The 20,981-nt window shown below is 47.2% G+C and overlaps 9 protein-coding genes across 9 annotated transcripts; 6 read left to right on the top strand and 3 right to left on the bottom strand.

Annotated features, from left to right (window-relative positions):
• Positions 1–1,169: 1,169 nt before the first annotated feature.
• Positions 1,170–1,822, bottom strand: MCYG_04126 (conserved hypothetical protein; the record flags this gene model as incomplete). Its single annotated transcript, XM_002846343.1, has 4 exons — positions 1,170–1,270; positions 1,324–1,410; positions 1,466–1,564; positions 1,645–1,822. The coding sequence occupies 4 exons, from the start codon at positions 1,820–1,822 to the stop codon at positions 1,170–1,172; spliced, it is 465 nt and encodes a 154-aa protein (XP_002846389.1).
• Positions 1,823–2,319: 497 nt separating this feature from the next.
• MCYG_04125 (conserved hypothetical protein) lies at positions 2,320–3,077 on the top strand (the record flags this gene model as incomplete). Its single annotated transcript, XM_002846342.1, has 3 exons — positions 2,320–2,554; positions 2,799–2,891; positions 2,950–3,077. 3 exons carry the CDS (start codon positions 2,320–2,322, stop codon positions 3,075–3,077), a joined length of 456 nt encoding a protein of 151 aa, XP_002846388.1.
• Positions 3,078–3,296: 219 nt separating this feature from the next.
• On the top strand, positions 3,297–3,924 carry MCYG_04124 (conserved hypothetical protein; the record flags this gene model as incomplete). The annotated part of the gene is made up of 4 exons (XM_002846341.1): positions 3,297–3,477; positions 3,530–3,628; positions 3,675–3,761; positions 3,824–3,924. 4 exons carry the CDS (start codon positions 3,297–3,299, stop codon positions 3,922–3,924), a joined length of 468 nt encoding a protein of 155 aa, XP_002846387.1.
• A 1,851-nt stretch (positions 3,925–5,775) lies between these two features.
• Positions 5,776–6,469, top strand: MCYG_04123 (conserved hypothetical protein; the record flags this gene model as incomplete). The annotated part of the gene is made up of 1 exon (XM_002846340.1): positions 5,776–6,469. The coding sequence occupies one exon, from the start codon at positions 5,792–5,794 to the stop codon at positions 6,467–6,469; it is 678 nt and encodes a 225-aa protein (XP_002846386.1).
• Positions 6,470–6,795: 326 nt separating this feature from the next.
• On the bottom strand, positions 6,796–8,310 carry MCYG_04122 (6-phosphogluconate dehydrogenase; the record flags this gene model as incomplete). The annotated part of the gene is made up of 1 exon (XM_002846339.1): positions 6,796–8,310. One exon carries the CDS (start codon positions 8,308–8,310, stop codon positions 6,796–6,798), a length of 1,515 nt encoding a protein of 504 aa, XP_002846385.1.
• Positions 8,311–8,852: 542 nt separating this feature from the next.
• On the bottom strand, positions 8,853–9,889 carry MCYG_04121 (conserved hypothetical protein; the record flags this gene model as incomplete). Its single annotated transcript, XM_002846338.1, has 3 exons — positions 8,853–8,997; positions 9,054–9,128; positions 9,183–9,889. The coding sequence occupies 3 exons, from the start codon at positions 9,887–9,889 to the stop codon at positions 8,853–8,855; spliced, it is 927 nt and encodes a 308-aa protein (XP_002846384.1).
• A 632-nt stretch (positions 9,890–10,521) lies between these two features.
• Positions 10,522–12,099, top strand: MCYG_04120 (conserved hypothetical protein; the record flags this gene model as incomplete). Its single annotated transcript, XM_002846337.1, has 3 exons — positions 10,522–10,590; positions 10,883–11,815; positions 11,953–12,099. 3 exons carry the CDS (start codon positions 10,522–10,524, stop codon positions 12,097–12,099), a joined length of 1,149 nt encoding a protein of 382 aa, XP_002846383.1.
• A 3,319-nt stretch (positions 12,100–15,418) lies between these two features.
• On the top strand, positions 15,419–16,299 carry MCYG_04119 (conserved hypothetical protein; the record flags this gene model as incomplete). Its single annotated transcript, XM_002846336.1, has 3 exons — positions 15,419–15,668; positions 15,954–16,069; positions 16,126–16,299. 3 exons carry the CDS (start codon positions 15,419–15,421, stop codon positions 16,297–16,299), a joined length of 540 nt encoding a protein of 179 aa, XP_002846382.1.
• Positions 16,300–16,860: 561 nt separating this feature from the next.
• On the top strand, positions 16,861–20,838 carry MCYG_04118 (90S preribosome component RRP12; the record flags this gene model as incomplete). Its single annotated transcript, XM_002846335.1, has 3 exons — positions 16,861–16,923; positions 16,986–18,905; positions 18,970–20,838. The coding sequence occupies 3 exons, from the start codon at positions 16,861–16,863 to the stop codon at positions 20,836–20,838; spliced, it is 3,852 nt and encodes a 1,283-aa protein (XP_002846381.1).
• Positions 20,839–20,981: the final 143 nt, after the last annotated feature.

Below are 20,981 nucleotides of genomic sequence, written 5' to 3'. Positions count from 1 at the left end.
GCAACACCGTACTCCTCACACGGTACCACCACCACCAACGCTGATAGCCTTCTTCTGCTTTCTCTTCCGCTTTCATCTCATGCTCCCTTACGTCAAGAGAGAGAGGGCTGATCCTGTGGTGTGTAGCTTGTTCATGGTCCTCGGGGAGAAAGTGGCCCCTTGTTCATCTCTCCGGCACTAGCATAAACAAGCCACTCTCTGCCAAGCGGAGGAAGACGCCGGCCGGAGGAGACTCCAGGTCTGGTTTGGTGTCGACTCTATAGATCACGGCTGGGAAGTCAATCGGCAGAAGGACGGGATGTCCTTCTTGTCTTCTGGGATCGATCTCGTGGAAAATGCTCCCATGTTTGCTTTTTTTTTTCTGCGCAGGGGAGAAAAACCTGTAAATATTTCAGCCTATTTTTAAATAGACGCCACGTAAGGCCAAGAATTTCATCTAGACAGTAGATTTATAGTCTATCCATATCTAGAGTGCGCTCCGTTGATGTATCCGGATGATGTTGTCGTTGTTATGGTCATGGAGACAGCGTGAAGTTAAGGAGGCGTTAACTACAACTATTGTTCCAGATACCGACACTCTTCAAGACATCGACTTGACATCAACATCAAGGACTTATCTACTAAGTACGCTATTCAGCAAAGTTGTAACTTCATATTAACATGGATGGCTGTGATATCTCCAAGGCCATATATTACAGTCTAATATACGCGAAAAAAGCTACTTTCCGCCCAGGCACCTTTTCACCTACTCTATCAAACCCGCACTCCATAACTATTCATCTCTCAACTGAGGCCGGAGAATTATCAAATGGCAGTCTGAGCAGCTTCCAGGTTTATCTCCCGAGTCTGTCAAAGATATACCGGGTGGAGCAACAACTTTGGATTTTTTACCCCTGAACCACCAGTTCACAGCACACACACACAAATAGCCGAGAGCGTTATCCACCGTGGGGATATGTAGATACACGGGCGGGGCTGAGCACACATATTAAATCGATAAGCTGCTGCGGACATCTCTTGGCTGGGCCTAAAACTCCTAACTGGTGATATCAAACAGGTAGGAGACTAAATAAGTTACTTGTACATAGATTTAATAATTAATATACATAAATCCTGCCAATCTCAGAGCAGGAACCCCATGACCTTTCGTTAGTTACTAGGAAGCTCCCTCACTCGGTCTCAGTCGCTTCCGGGTACTCCGACAGCCATTCTTCCTTCGTAAGGAACCTGCCACTGCCCTCTAGAAAACGAGTAATTTTGGAATTGAGGTCTAGAACAGTTAGCGTTCGAGCACAATGGCCATAAGATGTTATTCTAGCTCACCATCTACCGTCATCTCCTCTCTAGCCTGTAGGGAATAATGGTCCTTGAATTCATGAACGAGTATAAGGTCCTCTGGTATACGGATGCCTACTTCCCGTCAGAGATCAATTGGATACCTGTGGTCCTAACAAACATCACTGACCTGCAGGGACCGTATATATGTAGGTTGAGCTTCCTCTAAGAGTCCCGACAACTCGCTGCATCTTGGGGGTATTGGGCCGCATCGAGGCTCCATTGGGTGCTAAATTCAGTATTATAGACATGTATTAGTTCGTCGTTACACATATACCTATACATACTACAGCGGTGAGGCATACTCACGCTCATAAGTGGCCGGGTCGAGTGCCTTTGGCTTGACCATTCCCCTGTAAGTCAAAAGGTCGAAGAGGCCATACGGCCTTCGAGGGCCGGGGTGGGCACGCAGGCGGACAACAAGGCCATTGTTTATGCGGAACAACTCCTTTGGTATTACATTGTAGGACTTGATAAACCTTGACATTATTTCTATTCGGGGCTTCTTCGTAAACTGGTTAATAAGTAAAAAGAAAGAAATAAAATAAAAATAAAAATCGTCTTCAACTTGTTATTGAAGTTCTCTTTTTATCTTGGCTATCAAGCGCCAGTAATCATCATATAACTAGTGGTTAAGCGAAATTTTGACGCTCTGATTATTAATTTAAAGTTTAGTTACACACACTCGCGTGTTTACGGATACACGAAATAATTGGTTGAACGGCGTATTTTTTTCTTCACTAATATTAATACTATGTAGTCTTTCGGATTAGTGTGATGTCCAATGGGAACCATTAGTGTGTGAGTTGAAGCAGAGTGGATGACATAATCCAACACATATATTAAGGTCTACAGGACCTGTCTGTTTCTCTCACATCTCATCTCCTTCTCATCTTGTCTTCTGTTGCTAGTGAAGCAGATAAGCTCTTTTTAACGCGTGAGGAGAACATAGTCAACTACTATCATCGATCGATACAGCTTACGATGTTTAAGAACATTTTTCGGCGCCCGCTAGCCAGTGGAAATGGCATTCTCAATACCCGGCGTAGCTTTTCTCTTATCTCAATCCATTCCAGCTTTCCTGCAACTTTGTATCGATTCCAGCTTAACCGTGAGTCCCGGTTATACGACCAAAAACTACAGCAAGAGCACGATGAAGTTGAAGACGCAGTCAGTGTCTCGGAAGATGGGCTCGTATACCCTGAGGTTTCCGACTCACGTAGGGCTACTTTTCCCTCATATTTTTACACTTTACTTACATCGTGGATAGTGTCAAACGGCGCCATTTTTATGCCAAATACCTTCTTCATGCAAGAACTGACTCGGATGTCCGTCGATTATTACCTCGAAAACTTGGCAGATAGACAACCGCTTGCATATCCTCATTATCTGTGCATCCCGAAAGGTAAGACTGCGCCATCAACTCAGATAGTATGAACTATTTAAGCTAATTATGATAATAGGAACTTCTATACCAAACACACTTGTCCTCCTTCGCGAGCGGAATATCCGCAGTCGGTTTTCTCTCTTGCCTTCATCTCCCATGCCATTAAACGGTAAGGCTGTCCCTCTAATGAAATCGTTGAATGCGGTCACTCACAGTAGATAAATCAGACTTGAACAACATCCTAACCGAGTTCTATTTGAAATGTGGAACAACAACTCCTGCAGACAAGTGGTTAGAGGAGCATCAGTATTGCAAAGCCTTCGACGACACCAAGGACGATTGGATCCATCATTGAATTGGGCTGCTTTAAAACTATAGGTATTTATTCATATAAGCATCACAGATAAAATTGGATTAGCAGTTACTGAGATAGGTTGATTAGCCTCGAATGCACCTTCCCTCTAAGGACATTCGACATGCTTCAGTACTAAACTACGACTCATTTTTGAAACAGCTGGTTTGATCCCACTCGATGACCGACCATATGCTCCCCTTCTAACTGACTTTAATAATCATGTCCGGATTTATTCGTGCCTTCACCGTCTTTCCCAAGGAGATGTTTCGTTTGAACAATGGGAGATCTATTCGCTTACGTTGGTTCCCAGGCCCCATAAAACCAGAGAAGAGGAGTTTCGACATCTTAACTACAGAGGGGAAAGTTCTGCCCAAAGCTCTTGATCCGCAGAACTATATCAGTATTTATAACTATGGGAGGCCAGGCGGATATCTTCTTCTAACGTCGTTTAGGTCCAAATGGAGCCTCGATGCGCCCAAATACTCCTATTATGCAGAACCTTGCCAGAACCTTCAAAGGCGCCTCTGTTTGCATCTACTCCGTTCCCCCAGGTCAGTTGCATAGGTCATGTTTAAAATGCAAGCTGACCTCAAATAGGTACTCCACTTCCGAGCGATCTTATTCTTGTCCACGAGTACACAGACCACTACTCTTTGCAGCCAAGGGAGGAAATGACTGTAGAAGGTAAGTGTGATAAGGTAATTTCCAGTTACTTGTAACAATTCTCTGACCACAACTATGTCCAGAACTTAATCACAAAATCACCAATTTCCTACAAACGAATAGCGAGTGTTTAACGAGAGAAAAATGGCGCAAAAAGTACCCGCATGCTACAGAGACTGCTTGAGACCAAGGGATACTACTAGTCAGGAGAAATGGCGGTGCCTTGAAGACGCAGATGCATGTTAAGGCTCCTGTTGTGTATATCATTATGGGATACAGCTATGTTAATTCAAATGTCCTTTCAATTCTACATTCAAACGACATACCCACTAAGCGCGTAGGGACATCGGTACGGTTATTTCTGAAGCCCGCGAGCCTGCTAGTATCCAAGGTAAATCTATTAATGCCATCCACAAGGTTGGAGATGGTCCGATCAATCTCGATACTAAATACACGAAGCTCGTTACCGAATATGCGTAAAACCAACCATCAAGTAATCTAAGGTAGGTCTGGGGATGTCATCCAAGGCCCACCTGTGGTGGTTAAACCTAATTTCACTGTCATGGCATTTGGAAACTCCTCCAACAATTTAGCTCCATATTTAAACGAGTTGACTCTTGATTATTACAGTATAGCTAATGGTCCTATTTGGAATGTAGCATTTGTGTCTCTTTGGTTCATTGTTCAAGTAACTGGTGTAAGATGGGAGCTTCGAATGCTTTCTATCCCATCGTAATGGTCAGCTTTCAACCAGTTCTAACCAATAATTGCCCATTTTTGACGACAAATAACAATTGGATCCATCATTGAAACCTAGCCGTTGGGCTCCTTTAGAATTCCAGGTATCTGTTCCCATTCATTATACTGCCAAACCACTGTATTTCCATTCAGATATTTACACTTAGCGCTATGCGGTCACTTTATACAATAACTAGCTGGTGAGCTACATTCCATGTGAAATCGAACGGCTATCAGACTAACCTTATCATTATGCAAATTCATCAGCGGCCTTATTCTGTGCCAGTAAGCTGAGATTAACGGATTGTACACGAGCCTAACGATTTCCCAATTTCCGCTTGGGCATAAGGCCATACTGCAGATGCAGGCAGCAAGTCACTGGAATGAGTCGTATGCTTGGCTCTAGGGCTGTTAAGAGGTAACACGCTCACCCTGTAGATGAAGATAATTCGACCAAGCCAGTCCATCGCGAACAGCTGGTTGCTCAAAGCTTAAGCTACTTATGTCTCCAACTTAACAGCATAACATCGAATTGCTTGCCTCCCACTAGCGTGGCCAGGCATTTGCACAGGCATAATCGGCATTTAACCGCAGTGCCAGGCCTTTTATGTACGATTTTTTTTTAAAAAAAAAACGGTTGGATGATGATTCCGGGAAACCGCCTTTTAATCTCCACAGTTCTCATGCAGATGTAAGTGGGACATCGACGTGGCTAGCTCTGACTTGCCGCAAGCCACATGAAGAAAAAAATAACCCAATTGGCCTGGAATGCTTGCTTTGAATTATTTTTTCTTTATTATTTGGTCTTTGGTTCATACTATGTATTATGCAGTTAGTTCCACCTGCAAGGCCGAAGATTTACTTATTTGTGCCCAAACGATGGAATGTAAGTAAAATTTCCATTCCTTATGCCCTACCCAGCGTGACTTGATCCTTGTCGAGAAAAGAGAGAGAAAAAGGACGCCCAATTCTGAGGAGGGGTTCGAAGAGAATCGAGGAGCAATATTTATATCTGACTCTCAGTTCTCGCGGCTTGTACGAAATAATTGCTAAGAACATATAGACTTGAACGCCGAAGGTTCAACGATCCGTTAGGCACTTTCTTGCGCTCCAGGAGGTCTGTAAGAGACAAACAGATAAGACCTCGATATCGCTGCTCCTCTACATGTCCTAGTCGTATGGTCGATTTCGTCCACTGGCCTGAATTATCGATGAAGTGTATAGTCCTTTTCATCTTCTCAAGGATCGAATAGCAGCCTATCTACTGCCTGTCGGCCTTTGAAAACGAGCGGAGAAGTACACCGACTTTCATAATGATTGTCTCTATATGTCCCTCGCAGTCGATGCCCTCGAGCTCGAGCATCGACTCACCAGAAAAGGGCCCGCATATCTATATCTCCAGGCCCAAAATCCTTCACCAAAACGATGGCGGCCCCGTCGTTGCCTTACCTGCTCCTTTCCCTGACCATGATGAGAAGGTGGATCCGTTCGCTCTGAAATGCATATTCGCAGGAATATTCGAATGCGATAAATCGTTTGAAGACCCCGAAGACTGGAAACTTCACGTCACCAGCCACCTCATGTCGCATCCTCCACCGAGTAAAGTCAGCTGCATAGTTTGCAAGCAGGCCTTTTCAAATCCACAGCATCAACCACAACAACTGCAGCATCAGCATCATCATCAGCCTGTGGGAGGAGAGGCCTGGCAGAACATGCTGGATCATGTCCTTGATGAACACCCGCGATGGGGAGCTTGCTGCCAGGTAGAACCGTGTCCTGACTTCGATCTGATGCGCCATATGTATTGCATGGGTATCATATCGACGGAGCAGTTCAAACTGCTGCAGCTCACGAGAGAGACGCCACCGCATCTTCCACAGAATGGCTCGGCTGCAGAGCCATACTTTATTCAGACCAGCTCTCGAAGGGAACGTAGACAGAGGCGACCCCGTCTTTCGAATGCTTGCCCAAGGTCAAAGATTAACCCGTAGCCAACCGGCCCATCTCTTTCTCTCTGTTCTCATATTCATATTTTTCATAGCCTGCATTTGCATACCCTTTTTTGCGCATTGAACTCTTGTTTTATTATTGAGAATATTATCATTTGATTCAATTTCCCTTCATAAATTTGATAATAGCAATGTTTTTGTTCAAAACACTTTCATGTAAATAAATAATAAACACGTGATGGACATAAATTATCCAAACCCGAGAAAGACATCGAGAAGCACATAAGACTCGAGCTCAACTGAGTAGAATAAGAAAAGGCGAAGGCAGACAACATTCAAAGTCTTCGCATGGCGGACAAATCTCATGCCTACCCCCTGACACCGGGCCAGTCATAACGATGAGCGTTGAAGAAGGCCAGTTCGGCTTCCATAAACTGAGTCGGCAGCATTCTTGCTCCTTCATACTTTAGATACTCCAAGCTCGCTGACAATGAGGGGATATACGCATCAGACTCTGTACCCTTCAAGACGACCTGCTTCAGGGAATCGAAGTTCTTGTTTATAGCTGCGGCAACTTCATCGACCAGTTTCATATTCATAATATGAGCGCCTGAGGTCAGGGCTGGCATCAACAAGTCTGATATATACTCTGCCTGGATGATAGAACCAGCTCGCCAGATCTTCAAGCAGTCTCCCAGATTTGTATTCCATTTCTCATCTTTGGACCCGCGAGCTGTCAGTTCTAGTCCCTGGCAGAATGAAGCCAGAATGGAGATGTAAGTTGCATCTCGAAGCTGTTCGACGAAGGTCGGGACATCGTGAATGTGCGTGAGTTTCTTTGGAGGAGCAATATCCAGTTTCTGAGCGACTTTGAGCCGTTGTCTCCTATTCCCACTGGAGACTCTGAGGAACTGGCCGGCTGCGATGCTTGGAGCAGAGACGTGCCGGTCTGCGGCCTCCATTACCGACCAGTATAGTGTACCAGCGGTATCATCGTCGTCATGTCCTACAGCATCAGGCACCTCGTCGAGCATATAAGTCTTATCAGCTGGCCTTTGTTTGCCATCATCCTTCTCAGGCCTTTCCTGCTCCTTCTTTTCTCGACAGATATTGGCTCCTATTTGCAAGAGAAACGTATTCCGTAGAGGTCCTTCTGAATTCCAATTCTCGAAAATATCACCGATTTCGTCGTACGATTTGCCTAGGCCATAGTGCAATAGTGCCCATGCTTCACAGATGGTGGACAGCATCCCATTCTCAATCGCGTTATGGACCATTTTGACGTAGTGGCCTGCACCTCTGGTTCCAACATTGGCTACACACGGCTCACCTGTTCGGGCATCTTGGGCCGCAAATTCCTTCATCAGGGGTATCACAGCCCGAATAGCATCAGAGTCTCCCCCAAGGGCTAGACTAGGCCCATGTCTTGTCGAATGGTTCCCCCCTGACACACCCATTCCAATCCAGCTAACTCCTTGTTTCTCCATTTCCTCTTGCCTCCGTTCGGTGTTTCGGTAATTCTCGTTGCCTCCATCAAGTATGATATCTCCGTCTTCTAGATAGTCCATCATCAGGGCCAACACAGAATCCGCCGGCCAGCCGTGGGTAACGGAGAAGATGAAAGGTCGACGACCGCGTCCGTCCTGGTCAATGGCCACGTCAACGCTTTTGACAAATTCATGAATGTCGTAAAAGGGTTGGATGTTTTCTTGGACTCCCTTTTCTCCCTCAACTTTGTTCATCACATTGTCCACATTCTCAGCTTTAACATCCCAGAGTGATACTTTGATCCCCCTTTCAGCGAAGCCATATGCCATCGTAGTTCCCATATTTCCCGCTCCAACGATACCAATACATTTGAATATTTGCTTTGGGGGTGCCATATTGACAGTAGTCCTTTTACCGTCGAGATAGAGGCGTTGTATATATTGTGTCCGGTCAATATATATTCCTATAGAAATGTTAGATATCCATCTTAACCAGATCGCATCGACGATATAGAATCACATTTCTAAGCACATAGAGGGGAGAATCTCTCTTCTTGAAGAGGCAAGATATCCAAGTTGCCATCAACTTGTTGTAGGGAGATGATTGGAAGGAAAGGGGTTATGACGACATACCTCAGCCCCCGAAACTCTCTGGCTTCAACAAATCTATGAAGAGAACTATGGTTTGGAGACTCTGGCTTCACATAATAAGCGAATCTAATTTGAATCTAATAATGAATCATCTATTTACAGGGGGTGGAAGCGAGGATATAAAACAGGTAGCAATGAACGCTTCGCTAAAACGGCACATTATTGTCAACACATATACTATGTATGCGGGAAAAAGGAAAATTTGTCCATAAAGTAACAAACACCAGTCCTGGAGTATCAAGAGAAAGAAATTGAGTGGGATTTTTGTTTTTGGAATATTGGTTGGTTCACTTCTCCGTGGAATCATTTACACTGGTTCCCTCGCTTGGAGGTACGAATTGGGCGTCTTTTGACAACCCACCTTTCCGCATGGGAGGGAACCAGAATCCAGGATGAAAGACAGTAAAGGTAGCGGATGCTAAAGCAATCATCCTAGGAGAGGTTTTAGCAAGAGAAAAAAGTGGGGTTTGGGGACACGGCAGTCTTACATTCCATCGAGGAGCAAAAAGTCCTTCTCATTTCGCATAAGGGGATTTCCCCAACCACCAGCCATCTCAGGCAATCTATATAGCCATCTAGTACATGAACGTATTGCCCGGGGTATACTGGGTACTTACCGGTATATGCATCGGATTAAAATGGCAACATAGGCAAAGGCGTCGGCAGCACAGAAGATCCAGAAAGATCGATGCGCTGCAGCTCCATGAGATGAGCTCTTGGAAAAGCCTTGTCCGCTCCGGTAAGCCCGGATAAAGAATTCTAGGGCAAGCAGCCCGCAAACTGACATAGTAGCCACTTGAAAGGCAATACCAGCGATGATAATGCCATTGCCAACATTCAATAGTTTGAAGTTGCTCTTCGTGGCAGCAGCAGCAACACCACCGCCGGCTGACTGCAAGATAAGAGAGCCTATGTCACACAATATGAAGACCCAGGTATACAGCTTTGGCTTGATACGTGAGTGCTCCGGTCCAACGAAGAGGATGATATGCTTAATCGTCAGGTAGACGCCAGCAGCCAGGAAAGTTGGAGCTAGGATGAGGCATACAATCTGAATCTGGAATGCATCTTTTGACCAAGGGTTCTTGTTCATGAGCAAACGGCCACCATAACCGACCGATTCAAGAGCGCAGGCCATGAAGACAGCAATTAGGAATGACCAGGTGCGTGTGAAGACTCCAAGGCCAAGCTGAATGAGAGCGAGAAGTGCGAAGAAGGCAGTCAGGAAGGCATTTGGCCCGAGCTGAGGATAGTATCCGTAGGTCGTGGCCTCAACAGGGCACGCCGGCCCAACTTCTGTGCAGGTTGCAAAACTAGGTGCCATTTTGGATATAAGATTCTGTTCCTTTCTTTGTAGAGAGCGTATTTAATGGGGAAGGGTATCAGATCGAGCCTTCGTCCATCATATGATGTAGGAGGTAATAGTTGAACTGAAGAAAAAGAGTGCTGGATATCGCCTGCGATAAGTATGAAGCAGCAGTTAATAATGCATAACGTTGGTATCAATAATAGTGCTGGGCGGATGGAATTTGATAGCCATTCGTTCTCGCTTCCCTGCGCTCGTTCTCGCTTTCGTTTTCTCTTGCTCATCCAAACCCTGGATGGGCTCCATGGGTCCACCATGTCTCCTGTACACATATGTACAAGATATTAGATAAAAAAAATCTATTATCAGACAAGTATGAAGCGTAGTCAGCCAGTCAGGTAAATCCTTGGATGGAAATGAGAACCGCAGCGTCTTGTTGAATGGATGGACGCATCTTGCATTCTTCAGAGCTGGATGGTGGATTATCCGGGCCTTCCGCCAGCATCATTGGTTAGCGCCCCCGAGCGGCCCTATCCCAACCACGCTACGGTGAGCGCAGACAGGCCAGCTAACGACTGAGCGACCTGTCATTCTGGGACATGCCGGCAGGTTATGGCTGTTATTAATGCAGCGGGACTGGTGGTTAAAACATGGCGCCCCGGAGATCGCACAAGAAGTCGCGGAATGGATGCGACCAGTGCAAGCAAAGACGAGTTAAGGTAGGGTTGTTGTCCGACCAGCACACGAAGAGCCTTCGTTCGTTTTGCCCTTGCGCCGCCTATCTCCTCAAAAAGTAAACACCCTTCCCTTCGATCTTATTATTCGGCCTTCTTAAGATGTCGGGTGAACGGTGGAAATGGCATCGTGCATCTCTATCTTGTTTGCTGATCCAATCTGATCGCTAGGGCTGACTGCCTAGCAATATATGAAGATTCATATATATATCCATCCATATACGCAGTCCACTGCCTAACCGTCTGGCCTTATGCTTATTTGTCTGTGCTTGCTTAGTGCGATGAACGTGGTCCTCCTTGCACCAACTGTCAGAACAGAGAGATAAACTGCGTCTTTTCGTCGGCGGTTGCTCGCAGAATCAAAGCGTCAACCACATCTGCAGACGCCTCTCCTATACAATCATCTTTATCACCGAACGCTCCCCTTCCAAATACCATTAATGGACGGCCCGAGCCGAGTCCAGGGCCCCCGTCTGCTCCGCCTGTCTCCCCTATCCCTCCAGCCGCACGCCTTCTTGAATTCGAATTAGCCCACAAATACACTACCGACTCGTATAAAAGCCTTTGTGGTGTCCCCGAAGATGGATACACATGGCAGGTTCATATCCCCCGTCTGGCGCTATCCAGCCACTTTTTAATGGATGGCATATTGGGGTTGGCAGCCCTGCATATAGCGTCAAGTGTCAAGCATCCATCCGAGGTGGTTTCGTACTTTGATGCTGCCCTTCGATATCATACTCTAGCCTCATCCCCTTTCCGCGAGGCCCTAAACAATATCACACCTCTCAATTGTGAAGCTGTATTTGCATTTGCCGTCATTACCACAGTCTTCACCTTCTCCTCAACGCAGATAGCACCGGGTGGAAGGGAAAGCGGAACTGTTCTAGAAGATGTAATAGCAATTTTTGAGCTACTGCAGGGGATCAAGGGCATTTTCTCTGCTAGCAGTTCATGGCTAGAAATAAGTTGGTTTTCGTCAGGCACCAGGATAGAATCCGAAGATATCCCGGTCAATAATGAGCCAAACACCGATATGGCCTTTCGAAGATTAATGGCCTTTACGGATGAGACACTGGCGTCTGCCAACGTCGAGGAGTACAATGTTATCAAGCGACTAGTATCAAAGCTAGAGTTAGCTTTCTCAATATTCCGTGAGAAGCAAGACCAAAGTCTGGTACTTTCATGGTTGAGCATGTTGGATAAGAATACTGTGTGCGAAGCCCGGCGCGGGAATCCTTTAGTTCTGCTTCTTTTTATGCATTGGGCAGTTCTCATGCACCTAATGGAACCTCGCACCTGGTGGGCTAAGGGCCTAGGAGCTGGGTTAGTGGCCGAACTATTGACTAGATTCCCATCGGATCCGCGACTGGACGAAATGACTCAATGGCCTCGTCAGCAAGTAAACCTACCCCCAATAAAGATGTTGTCATAGAATTTGGGGGCAGTCGGGCCAGTGCTCTATGCTTTGTCGAGGGATACGGCGGGCGAGGCTAGGTTATCACAATCAGTAACAACCTTTTTCTCTCTCCTCTGGAATGTTGTTTTATATCTCAATGGCTTCATGTTGGTTGCCATATGGCTCATGATATCCGTTAAACTTTCAGTTTTACCTTATTTCACTTCAACCGATGATGGAGCTAGCTTTCAAGGTTGCAATTTAGTATATGTTCGTCCAACTAAAAAAGTTCGATTTTTATTAGAACCTAGTTCTTAGGTCTGAAATTGAACTGCTTCCAAGATATAGGATATGACCTGTATACTCACCTTTACAAAACATTCCAATCCCAGGTGTATGATGAAACCTAAGCGAAGTATTCCTGCGTTCTGTGTCATCGTTGTGTCTCGTCACAATAGTAGTCATATCCCTGGGCTATAGTAACATGGGCCCCGACGTGATTCCACCTTTTTTTTTAACTCCCCACCAGGAAATAAATTAAAAAATATAAAGGCGCACAAGGTATATTTATTGTGTCCAAAAACAAGGGACTTTCCGGGCGAACGGGTTACATAAAGGTCATAGCGGCAACCCGTTAGATCCGGGAAGTATCCATAGGTACCAGTGCGGCGAATTCCCCAGTATTAAACCCAGTTCAATGGCTGTCCTGTTCCGATACAAAATAGTACCTATCAGCCCTTTCAGCTTAGGCAAGAAATGTTCCGGCACTGGTTATTGGTTTCCTAGAGCCATCCAAGATATTTGACGCTATAAGTGAGAAATAGCCACTCGTTTTAGATACTTGGATTGATATAGTGACTTCTAGGTAGGGCGAAGGGAGAAGTAATAGCCTGGAATGAGATGTGAAGCCTTCCGCCATGGCACCTGTAGCCTTGTGTGACCGAAATAAGATTTCTGTCTGACATTCACGGACAGGGCAGATATTGAATCCGACTGTAATGCGAGAATTACCCGAAGTTAGGTTCAATTTTGGTCCGTCACAGGAACGGAACGTTGACGCATAGGCATGCGAACCGCCATTTCTGAGCAATGAGAGAGGAGCGGAGTATTTATCGGGTATACTTAAGCCTCCTTTGCATAGCTATGTACTCCTGTAGATTTGAACATGGGTCCTTGTCTTCCAGCTCTTCAAGGCCAGGCTAAATAGTATCTGGTGGCCCCACGGTGACTTAGGGTCGAATATAGATGGTAAAAGGCACAGTTTAGCAGACTTGCCAGCTTATAGAAGCGACCAGAGGAAACGAAATCTGGTCGTTGTATGTGTGTGTCGTTAGTCTCAATAATGTTCGCCTCTTTTGTTGTTGTCGTCAGGTAGATATCACGTGATTATATCTCTCCTCTGAGTTTATTTTCACGTATTCGACCTTTCAATGACCAAATAAATAGCAAAGACTGAACGATACCACTGCGGCGTCTATGATGTCAGCGTTACTGATGGTAAGCCATGTTTATCCTTAATGGGTGTCTCTAGGTTATTTGATAATACGAAATTGACGAAGTACCAGAAATGTATTTCATTTGTATCTATACACATCATGTCTATCATGACAAGAACATATAAGATCGATTTATCACCCTCTTAGAGCCACTTGCAAAAGTCCCAGAGACAGGACAAGCGCATCTTCAATTATGAACCGTCTCCCATTTATGGAGTGAACCCGCAAGGATCATCTAGGTTGGCCATGGGCGGCAGCGGCCGTTGTTGCCGTCATTGTCCTAATGATTTACTCGTTAGCGCTGAGTGGCTCCACTAATTTATCAGCTATTGGATTGTATACTTACTACGACACAGCGGCAGTAAGTGGCAGCGCAATCTCGGTTGGTGTTGCAAGGACGGTCAACGGGGCACTGGACATATCGGTTAGCTGGGAACCGCCGTCTAAAGGGAGATATGAATCATCTTCATTACCTCTGCCGAGAGGGCATTATCTCGAGTGCCGAGGCTTGCGGCAAGCCCAGTGGCGGCAAACATCATGCTGACGATCCAGTAGAGCTTCATACTTGCTGAAGCGTGCAGGCAGATTTATTCAAAAAGGAGATATGTGTTCGTGTTTTGAGTGATGGATGATACACATGAGGAATTGTAGCGTGGAGAGACCTGTTTATATACCTCCCCCGTTGCTCTCGTCTAGAATCTTGAGAGGAACAACAATATCTGGTGCGCAAGAAGAAGGATTCAGCCACTTGCTTGTCCATTGGTTGGAACTTGCCATTCTAAGGCATCACTCAATGAAAAGCTGCATTGTATCGTCAACCTGAGTGCGTTGGCACGTCAAGTGTTTTTGTGGAGGATCCGAAACCTGAGACAGTCGCCTAAAGGCTTATTCTCTCATCCCTAGTGTTTGACCAAGCCACCGAGATCGACAGACACCAGAGGATCATTCATCTGGTGGCAAAAGAGGTGACCATCCATTGTAATTTGATTCACTTTAGCTCAACCAGATGTCTTAAAAATGAACTATTTATATGTAGTTAACTACTACATAGTATGTACATCCTCGAGGATCAGCCATGGTGGCTTGCAGGAATATCTTGTACAAGGCTTACCTGGTCAGAATGGATAGCTGCAATTACATACCTCTTCTGGGATCACTGTCTCCATATCTAGCCATGAACATTGCTAATATGTAGTAATTAAGATTATTTCTCGGCAATACCAGAAGTACAACCGGGTTAAGGAAGCTTTACACCTGCCTCAACTTCGTAGCAGCACTTAACCCTCTCCAATAGCTTGATAACCGTTAGTTTTCCAATAAGCGCAACCCCAGCTTTCACCTTGCTATCACTTCATCACCGAACGTGGTTGCAAAGAGATTCCTGTCCCTTTATCTCCAGACTCCTGCATTTCAGGTAAACCCGTTATAGACACCACTAACTCCATCAAAGACGTCACAGCATAAAACAGGCAGCACATCCCAGGAGCAGCTTCTATCCATGATATACACAGTTCTATATATTAGTTATACAAGACTTATCCGTTAGATATATTTGTAGCTCGAAAATACAAAAAATGCCGACGTCCCAGGGACATCACATGACAACGGAATAAAAATAAGTCCGAAGAATCATGCAAACAGGCCAAACAGGTCGAAGAGCGCAAGTTGCCTGATTAGGACATGCTTCTTTCGATCTTCTTTTGATCAAATTCAACGGTTTATTTTTCTCTTCTTCGCTTTTTCTCTCTCTCTTCCGGACTGAGATAAATATTTGCTGGCTCCTTGCAAATCACAATGCCCAGGATAGGCCGCTGCATATGATCCCGAAGCCTTATCGAATTTTACACAAGAGAATATCCCCACAACTCTGAATATCCGCCCGCAATTCGAAGGGCATTGCAAACAACGTTAGATCACAACAATGGACAACTTCCCTCCTCTAGACGCTGCCAATCCAAGGCCAGGGGACTCTATGCGCCATGCACAAGCTGGACGACATCACGGACCAAGCCCACCTAGCCAGCAGCAGCAGCAGCAGCAGCAGCAGCAGCAGCCACAGCAACAACAGATCCCACCAGCTTCCGCTATACCGCTCCTTGAGCCACAAGGCCCTCCTCAGCTACCTCCCCAACTCTTCACAACTGCAGCACAGCTACTGGACTTGACGGACAGTAAGATCCCTGCCTCTTTGCATTTGTAGGGACTCTTATATACTGCGAAAATGCCGTATAAATAGAAAGGAAACGTTATGCTAGGGTATGCTTGAAGCTATGGGCTAATTGATGTTCAACATTTCTGGAACACAGAGAAGTTGGTTTTGGTTTTACGCGACGGCCGCAAGTTAATTGGAGTATTGCGAAGTTGGGACCAGTTTGGTATGTCTACACGCATTCTATTTCTTTTTTTTTTTTTTTTTGTTTTAAGTTGCCGAATTACAAGTACTGATGAATGTATAGCCAACATAGTACTACAAGATACGGTTGAACGACTGTACGCTGAGAATCTATACGCCGACATTCCACGAGGAGTATACCTGATCCGAGGAGAGAACGTATTACTTCTTGGAGAGATTGTGCGTTCCCATACTACTGATTCACTTTCCTTTCGACTAATCGCGTCTCACTACAGGACCTGGATAAAGACGACGATATCCCAGAGCCATACCAACTGGCACCTGCGTCTGAAGTCCTAGAGCTGAGAAAGAAGGCCGAGGACCAGCGAAAGCGCAAAGATAAGAAACGAAACACACACTTGCAGGCTCTCGGGTTTGAACCTGAGCATAGTGGAGAGATATTATTTTGATTCGAATGCTCTGGTCTGTGGAAATCCGATGTACTCCGCATAGAGTAGTTTAAAGACCAAGGAGCTAGCTGGATGGTGGATTGCAGCACATTGATACAATTTACATCAATACCAGCTGTACTAGCTACTGCCTGAACAACTACTAGTTTGTCAGGCTGTTTATCCAGTCCATCTTGTCCTTGGATGATGCCAGGCCCTGCAGAATATTGTGAAATGCATGTCCTGTGCAAAGAGCGTCTGTTTTTATTATATCTTACACAAATAACAGACAATAAACGATTATATCTAAACCATTATAAGTCCATCAAAATATAATATTAGAAGTATTCCTTGTGCTTCTTCGTTAGCTGCTTTGCTGGCCCACAACTTGCTAAGTTATCGATAACAGAAAAAAACCCACCTAGAAAAAAAAAAAAAGGCTACGCCCAAAATTTATCCAGAAACCATAAAGAGGAGGAAGAAGAACTTCCGGCTTCATAACCAGAAGAAAGCTGGGGACAGCTTCAGCACAGCATCTCCTTGGAAGCTGATATAGCTGGGAGGAAGAGACATCTCTTCATCATGACGTCGCTACATGAGAAGCTGGACAAGATCAAGTCTCCCAAACTTCAGAACCAGCATCATGTAAGTAACAAGAAAGCAATTAATATTCAATTGATACAGACTGCTAACGTCTATATCTACAGACTGGAGTTGTCCTTTCTGCTGTCGAAGACACGCTGCGCGACCAGAATGCTGAATTCACTGCAACGGCGTACTTTGCTGCTCTGCTTGCCCTCCTCCCGCAGTCCATCAACACCTCCCAGGGAATCGTGAATAAAGAGCTAGCGACCTCAGTCGTGTATCTGCTCGATACCGTCTCAGCTTTCGTTCCCGCGCCGCTACTGCGGTCCAAGTTTGCGCAGATACTGGGCAGCCTGGTGCCGGCCCTGACGCTCGCAGAGGTCGAGGCGCCGCTGCTCAAGTCATCTGTCGGATGTCTGCAGAACCTACTGATAGCACAGGATGCTGCAGCGTGGGCACTGCCGGCGTCAGAGGTAGGCCCTCGTAGGGCGATTGCAGGAATGCTGGCGTTGGCCGTGGACCATAGACCAAAAGTCCGGAAGAGAGTACAGGATGCGTTGATACAGATTCTTAAACAGCCTCCTCCAAGCCCGTCATTGGACCATCCGGCGGCGGATCTATGCGCCGAAACAGCTCTGAGGACATTAAATGATAGCGTCACAGCTACGTTGAAGGCACAGGGGAGGAAAGGGAAGCAGTTGCATGACCAACAGCAGCAACATCATGAACCGGCGGTGTCGCATGCCTTGCAGCTCGTCAAGGCCGTCGCAGCAGCATCGGGAGGCTGGCCGAGCAGGAAGATCGAACCCTTGTGCGAGCTGCTCATGAACGTCGCCAGGTCGTCGAACGAATATCTTACTATGGGCACATTTGAAGTGTTCGAAGTGATATTTACAGGAATGGCAGACGAGTTCTCTTCCTCGAAGCTGCCCCGTCTCCTGGACGCCATCTCAGAGCTTAAACCTGCGCACAACGATTCGCAGCTGCTCCCACCCTGGATTGCAGTTCTATCTCGAGGCTACGATGTCTCTGCACAGGTATCTGCGCAAGAAACGTTTGAGAAGCTGCCAGAGCTCTTCGACTTATTCGCCAGCTTCCTTACCTCTCCATCACGGAATATTCGCACTTCAGCTTCGGAGGGGATGATCTCGCTCCTTGTTGCCTGTGTCCCGGAATCTGTCCTGCTGGAAGCATCAGTGTACGATGAGAAAATCATCGAGAAGCTCGCTAGGTCGGCCACCGGCTTACTTGCTGTCAAGTACCAGGTTGCACGTTCTGAAATATTCAACGTTCTCGAGGCCATGTTCAACGCGCTTCAGTGGAAGAGCTCGCCTGTCATGAACGAGGTGGTGCGGATAGTAGGCGACTTGCGAGCCAACGAGAATTTCCAGGGTAAAAAGGAGGCCGAAAAGGTCCTGGGTGCTGCTATCAATGTCATGGGCCCCAAGGCCGTCCTCGATATTCTTCCACTCAATATCGTGAAGCAAAAGTCCGGTCAACCCGGCCGTGTCTGGCTTCTTCCCATTCTACGAGACCACGTAGCAAACACCAGCCTGGCATACTTCCGCTCCGAGTTTGTCCCGTTGAGTGAAGCGCTGTATCAGCGGGTGATGGACTACGGGGAAGCAGAAAAGACGGTTGAGGTTAAGATATTTGAGACTCTTGTGCAGCAGACTTGGGCCTGTCTACCTGGGTTCTGCGAACTGCCTCTGGACATGAGAGAGGCCTTCGACCAGCCATTCGCCGAGCTGCTGTCGAATGTGCTGTACAAACAGGCAGAACTAAGGGTAGACGTATGTAAGGCGCTGCAGAACCTGGTCGAGTCGAACCAAGCCATTACCTCTGTCGAGTCTGAGACCGAAGACCTCATCTTGCAACGACGAGTCACCAAGGAAGAGGCAAGGAAGAATATAGAGCACCTTGCCGGGTTTGCTGGGAATATGCTCGCAGTGCTCTTCAACGTCTACAGCCAGACGCTGCCGCAGTTCAGGGGCTACATCTTACAATGCATCAACACCTATCTAAGCATTACAGGCGAACAGGTATGCTACAGGATTTTTTTTTTTCCTGCTTGATATCTTTTTTATATAATCTGACAATGTATAGGAACTCATTGACACCTTTTCCCGTGTGACATCCATGTTGGAGAGCGCTCTCGAGGAAGAAGCCAACAACAGCACTAAGCCCGGCATGGCCCGTAAAGATAAAATGCCTCCGACGTCTCATACGCTCATGGACCTCATTGTGACCATGTCCATCTACCTCCCTCGCAGCAGCTTTGCGACTCTCTTCTCGCTTGCCTCCGTTGTCCTCAACAAGTCATCCTCAGACCCTCAGCTCATCAAGAAGGCGTACAAACTTATCCCCCGTCTCGCAGGCACAGAGGCAGGGCGCACAGCTCTATCCGAACGTAACTCAGAACTGCAGGCGCTCATCCTCTCGACGGCGGACAAGACGCCTGGCCCGGCTCACCGGGACCGTCTCTTAGCAATTCACGAGATCGTCACTTATCTACCTACGCAAGACCTACATTTCATCCCTGGCATCCTCTCCGAGGTCGTACTAGGATGCAAGGAGAGCAACGAGAAGGCAAGGACAGCTGCATTTGCCCTGCTTGTTCACACCTCCCAGCGAATGGTAGACCCGGAGCGCAACCCACCTGGCACAAAGATCCGCAACTCTCTCGTTGCACACATGCCGGACGACGCACCAGACGCACCCGCCACAGTCGAGGAATTGTTTACAATGGTGTCTGCCGGCCTGGCTGGTAGCTCTCCACACATGGTCGCTGCCAGTGTAACGGCCATGTCACGTCTACTTTTCGAGTACCACTCCCAACTGCCGGCATCCATGCAGTCCGACCTGCTGCAGACAATCGAGCTGTTCCTGACCAGTAACAACCGCGAGATAGTCCGCTCTGTGCTCGGTTTCGTCAAGGTTGCGGTGGTAGCGCTGCCGGACGAGCTTCTCAAGCCCCGTCTTCCCTCCGCCGTGCCCAAGCTGATGATGTGGAGTAAGGAGCACAAGGGGCGACTGAGAAGTAAAGTCAAGGGCATCCTGGACCGACTGATACGCAAGTTCGGTGCAGCCTTTGTCGAGGGGCTGGTGGAGGAATCAGACCGTAAGCTGGTGGTGTCGATTCGCAAGGAGAGAGAGCGCCAGAAGCGCAAGAAGGAAGCCAAGCACGACGACGGAGACGAGGAGGAGACGCAGCAGCCCCGTAAGCAGACACAGGGACAAACCAAATCGTTCACCAATGAATTCGACAAGGCCGTCTACGGCTCTGACTCGGACTTTTCATCCGGCGACGACTCGGACGCAAGCGAGATTGAAATCGACAGTGCAGGCAACACAACCAAACGATCCATCGCCCACAAGGGCAAACGACGCACCACATCAGCAGGAGGAGATGACAGCGGAGAGCAGTATATCCGTGAACTGTCGCCGGAATCCAACCCGCTCGACCTGCTTGCTCCGGACGCCCTGGCAAACATCTCCAGCACTAAACCATCCGTACGCTTCCTGGCCTCCAAACACAAACAGAGACACCGCCCACGTGTCGACGAAGACGGCAAGCTTCTTCTCGGCGACCACGGTCGGGGGGGTGGCGATGCGATGGATACCACTACTGCAGAGGGCGAGGCGTCAGGCGTCAACGCCTACGTCACCGCGGTGAGCGGCCCAGATGCGTTGAGAAAAGGCCAAAAGGGACGACTGAAGGCCAGCCAGGGGAAGAGAGGCGAGGATGAGATGGATGTTGATTCCGGTGATGATGAGAAGGGCAACCAGGCGCGTGGACAGGCGGTTCCGGGCAAGGGGAAGAGAGAAGACTTTGCGGCTAAGACGGGTCGACGGGGGTTGGGTATGGGTAAGCAGCGAGCCAGTCCTGGTGGGAGTGGGAGGATCGAGAAGCGTAGAAGGGATTCTAGGGGTGGCAGCGGTGGCGGTAAGGGGAGAGGAAGGGTTGGAAAGTGATTTTAAGATTGATATCCATGTTTATATCGCAGGGAATTACATGGTGCGTATACATATGCGTCCAGGATTCTTTTCTACCCAGTAGCTACTCACTGCTCTCTGAATCGGGGTGAGGAGGGTATATAAAATAAAATAAAAAATAT

The sequence above is a fragment of the Microsporum canis genome, genomic scaffold (genome assembly GCF_000151145.1).
Source record: "Microsporum canis CBS 113480 supercont1.4 genomic scaffold, whole genome shotgun sequence".
Lineage (NCBI taxonomy): Eukaryota > Fungi > Ascomycota > Eurotiomycetes > Onygenales > Arthrodermataceae > Microsporum > Microsporum canis.
Note: the sequence above shows the minus strand (reverse complement) of the source record. Positions and strands in the feature narration are given on the sequence as shown.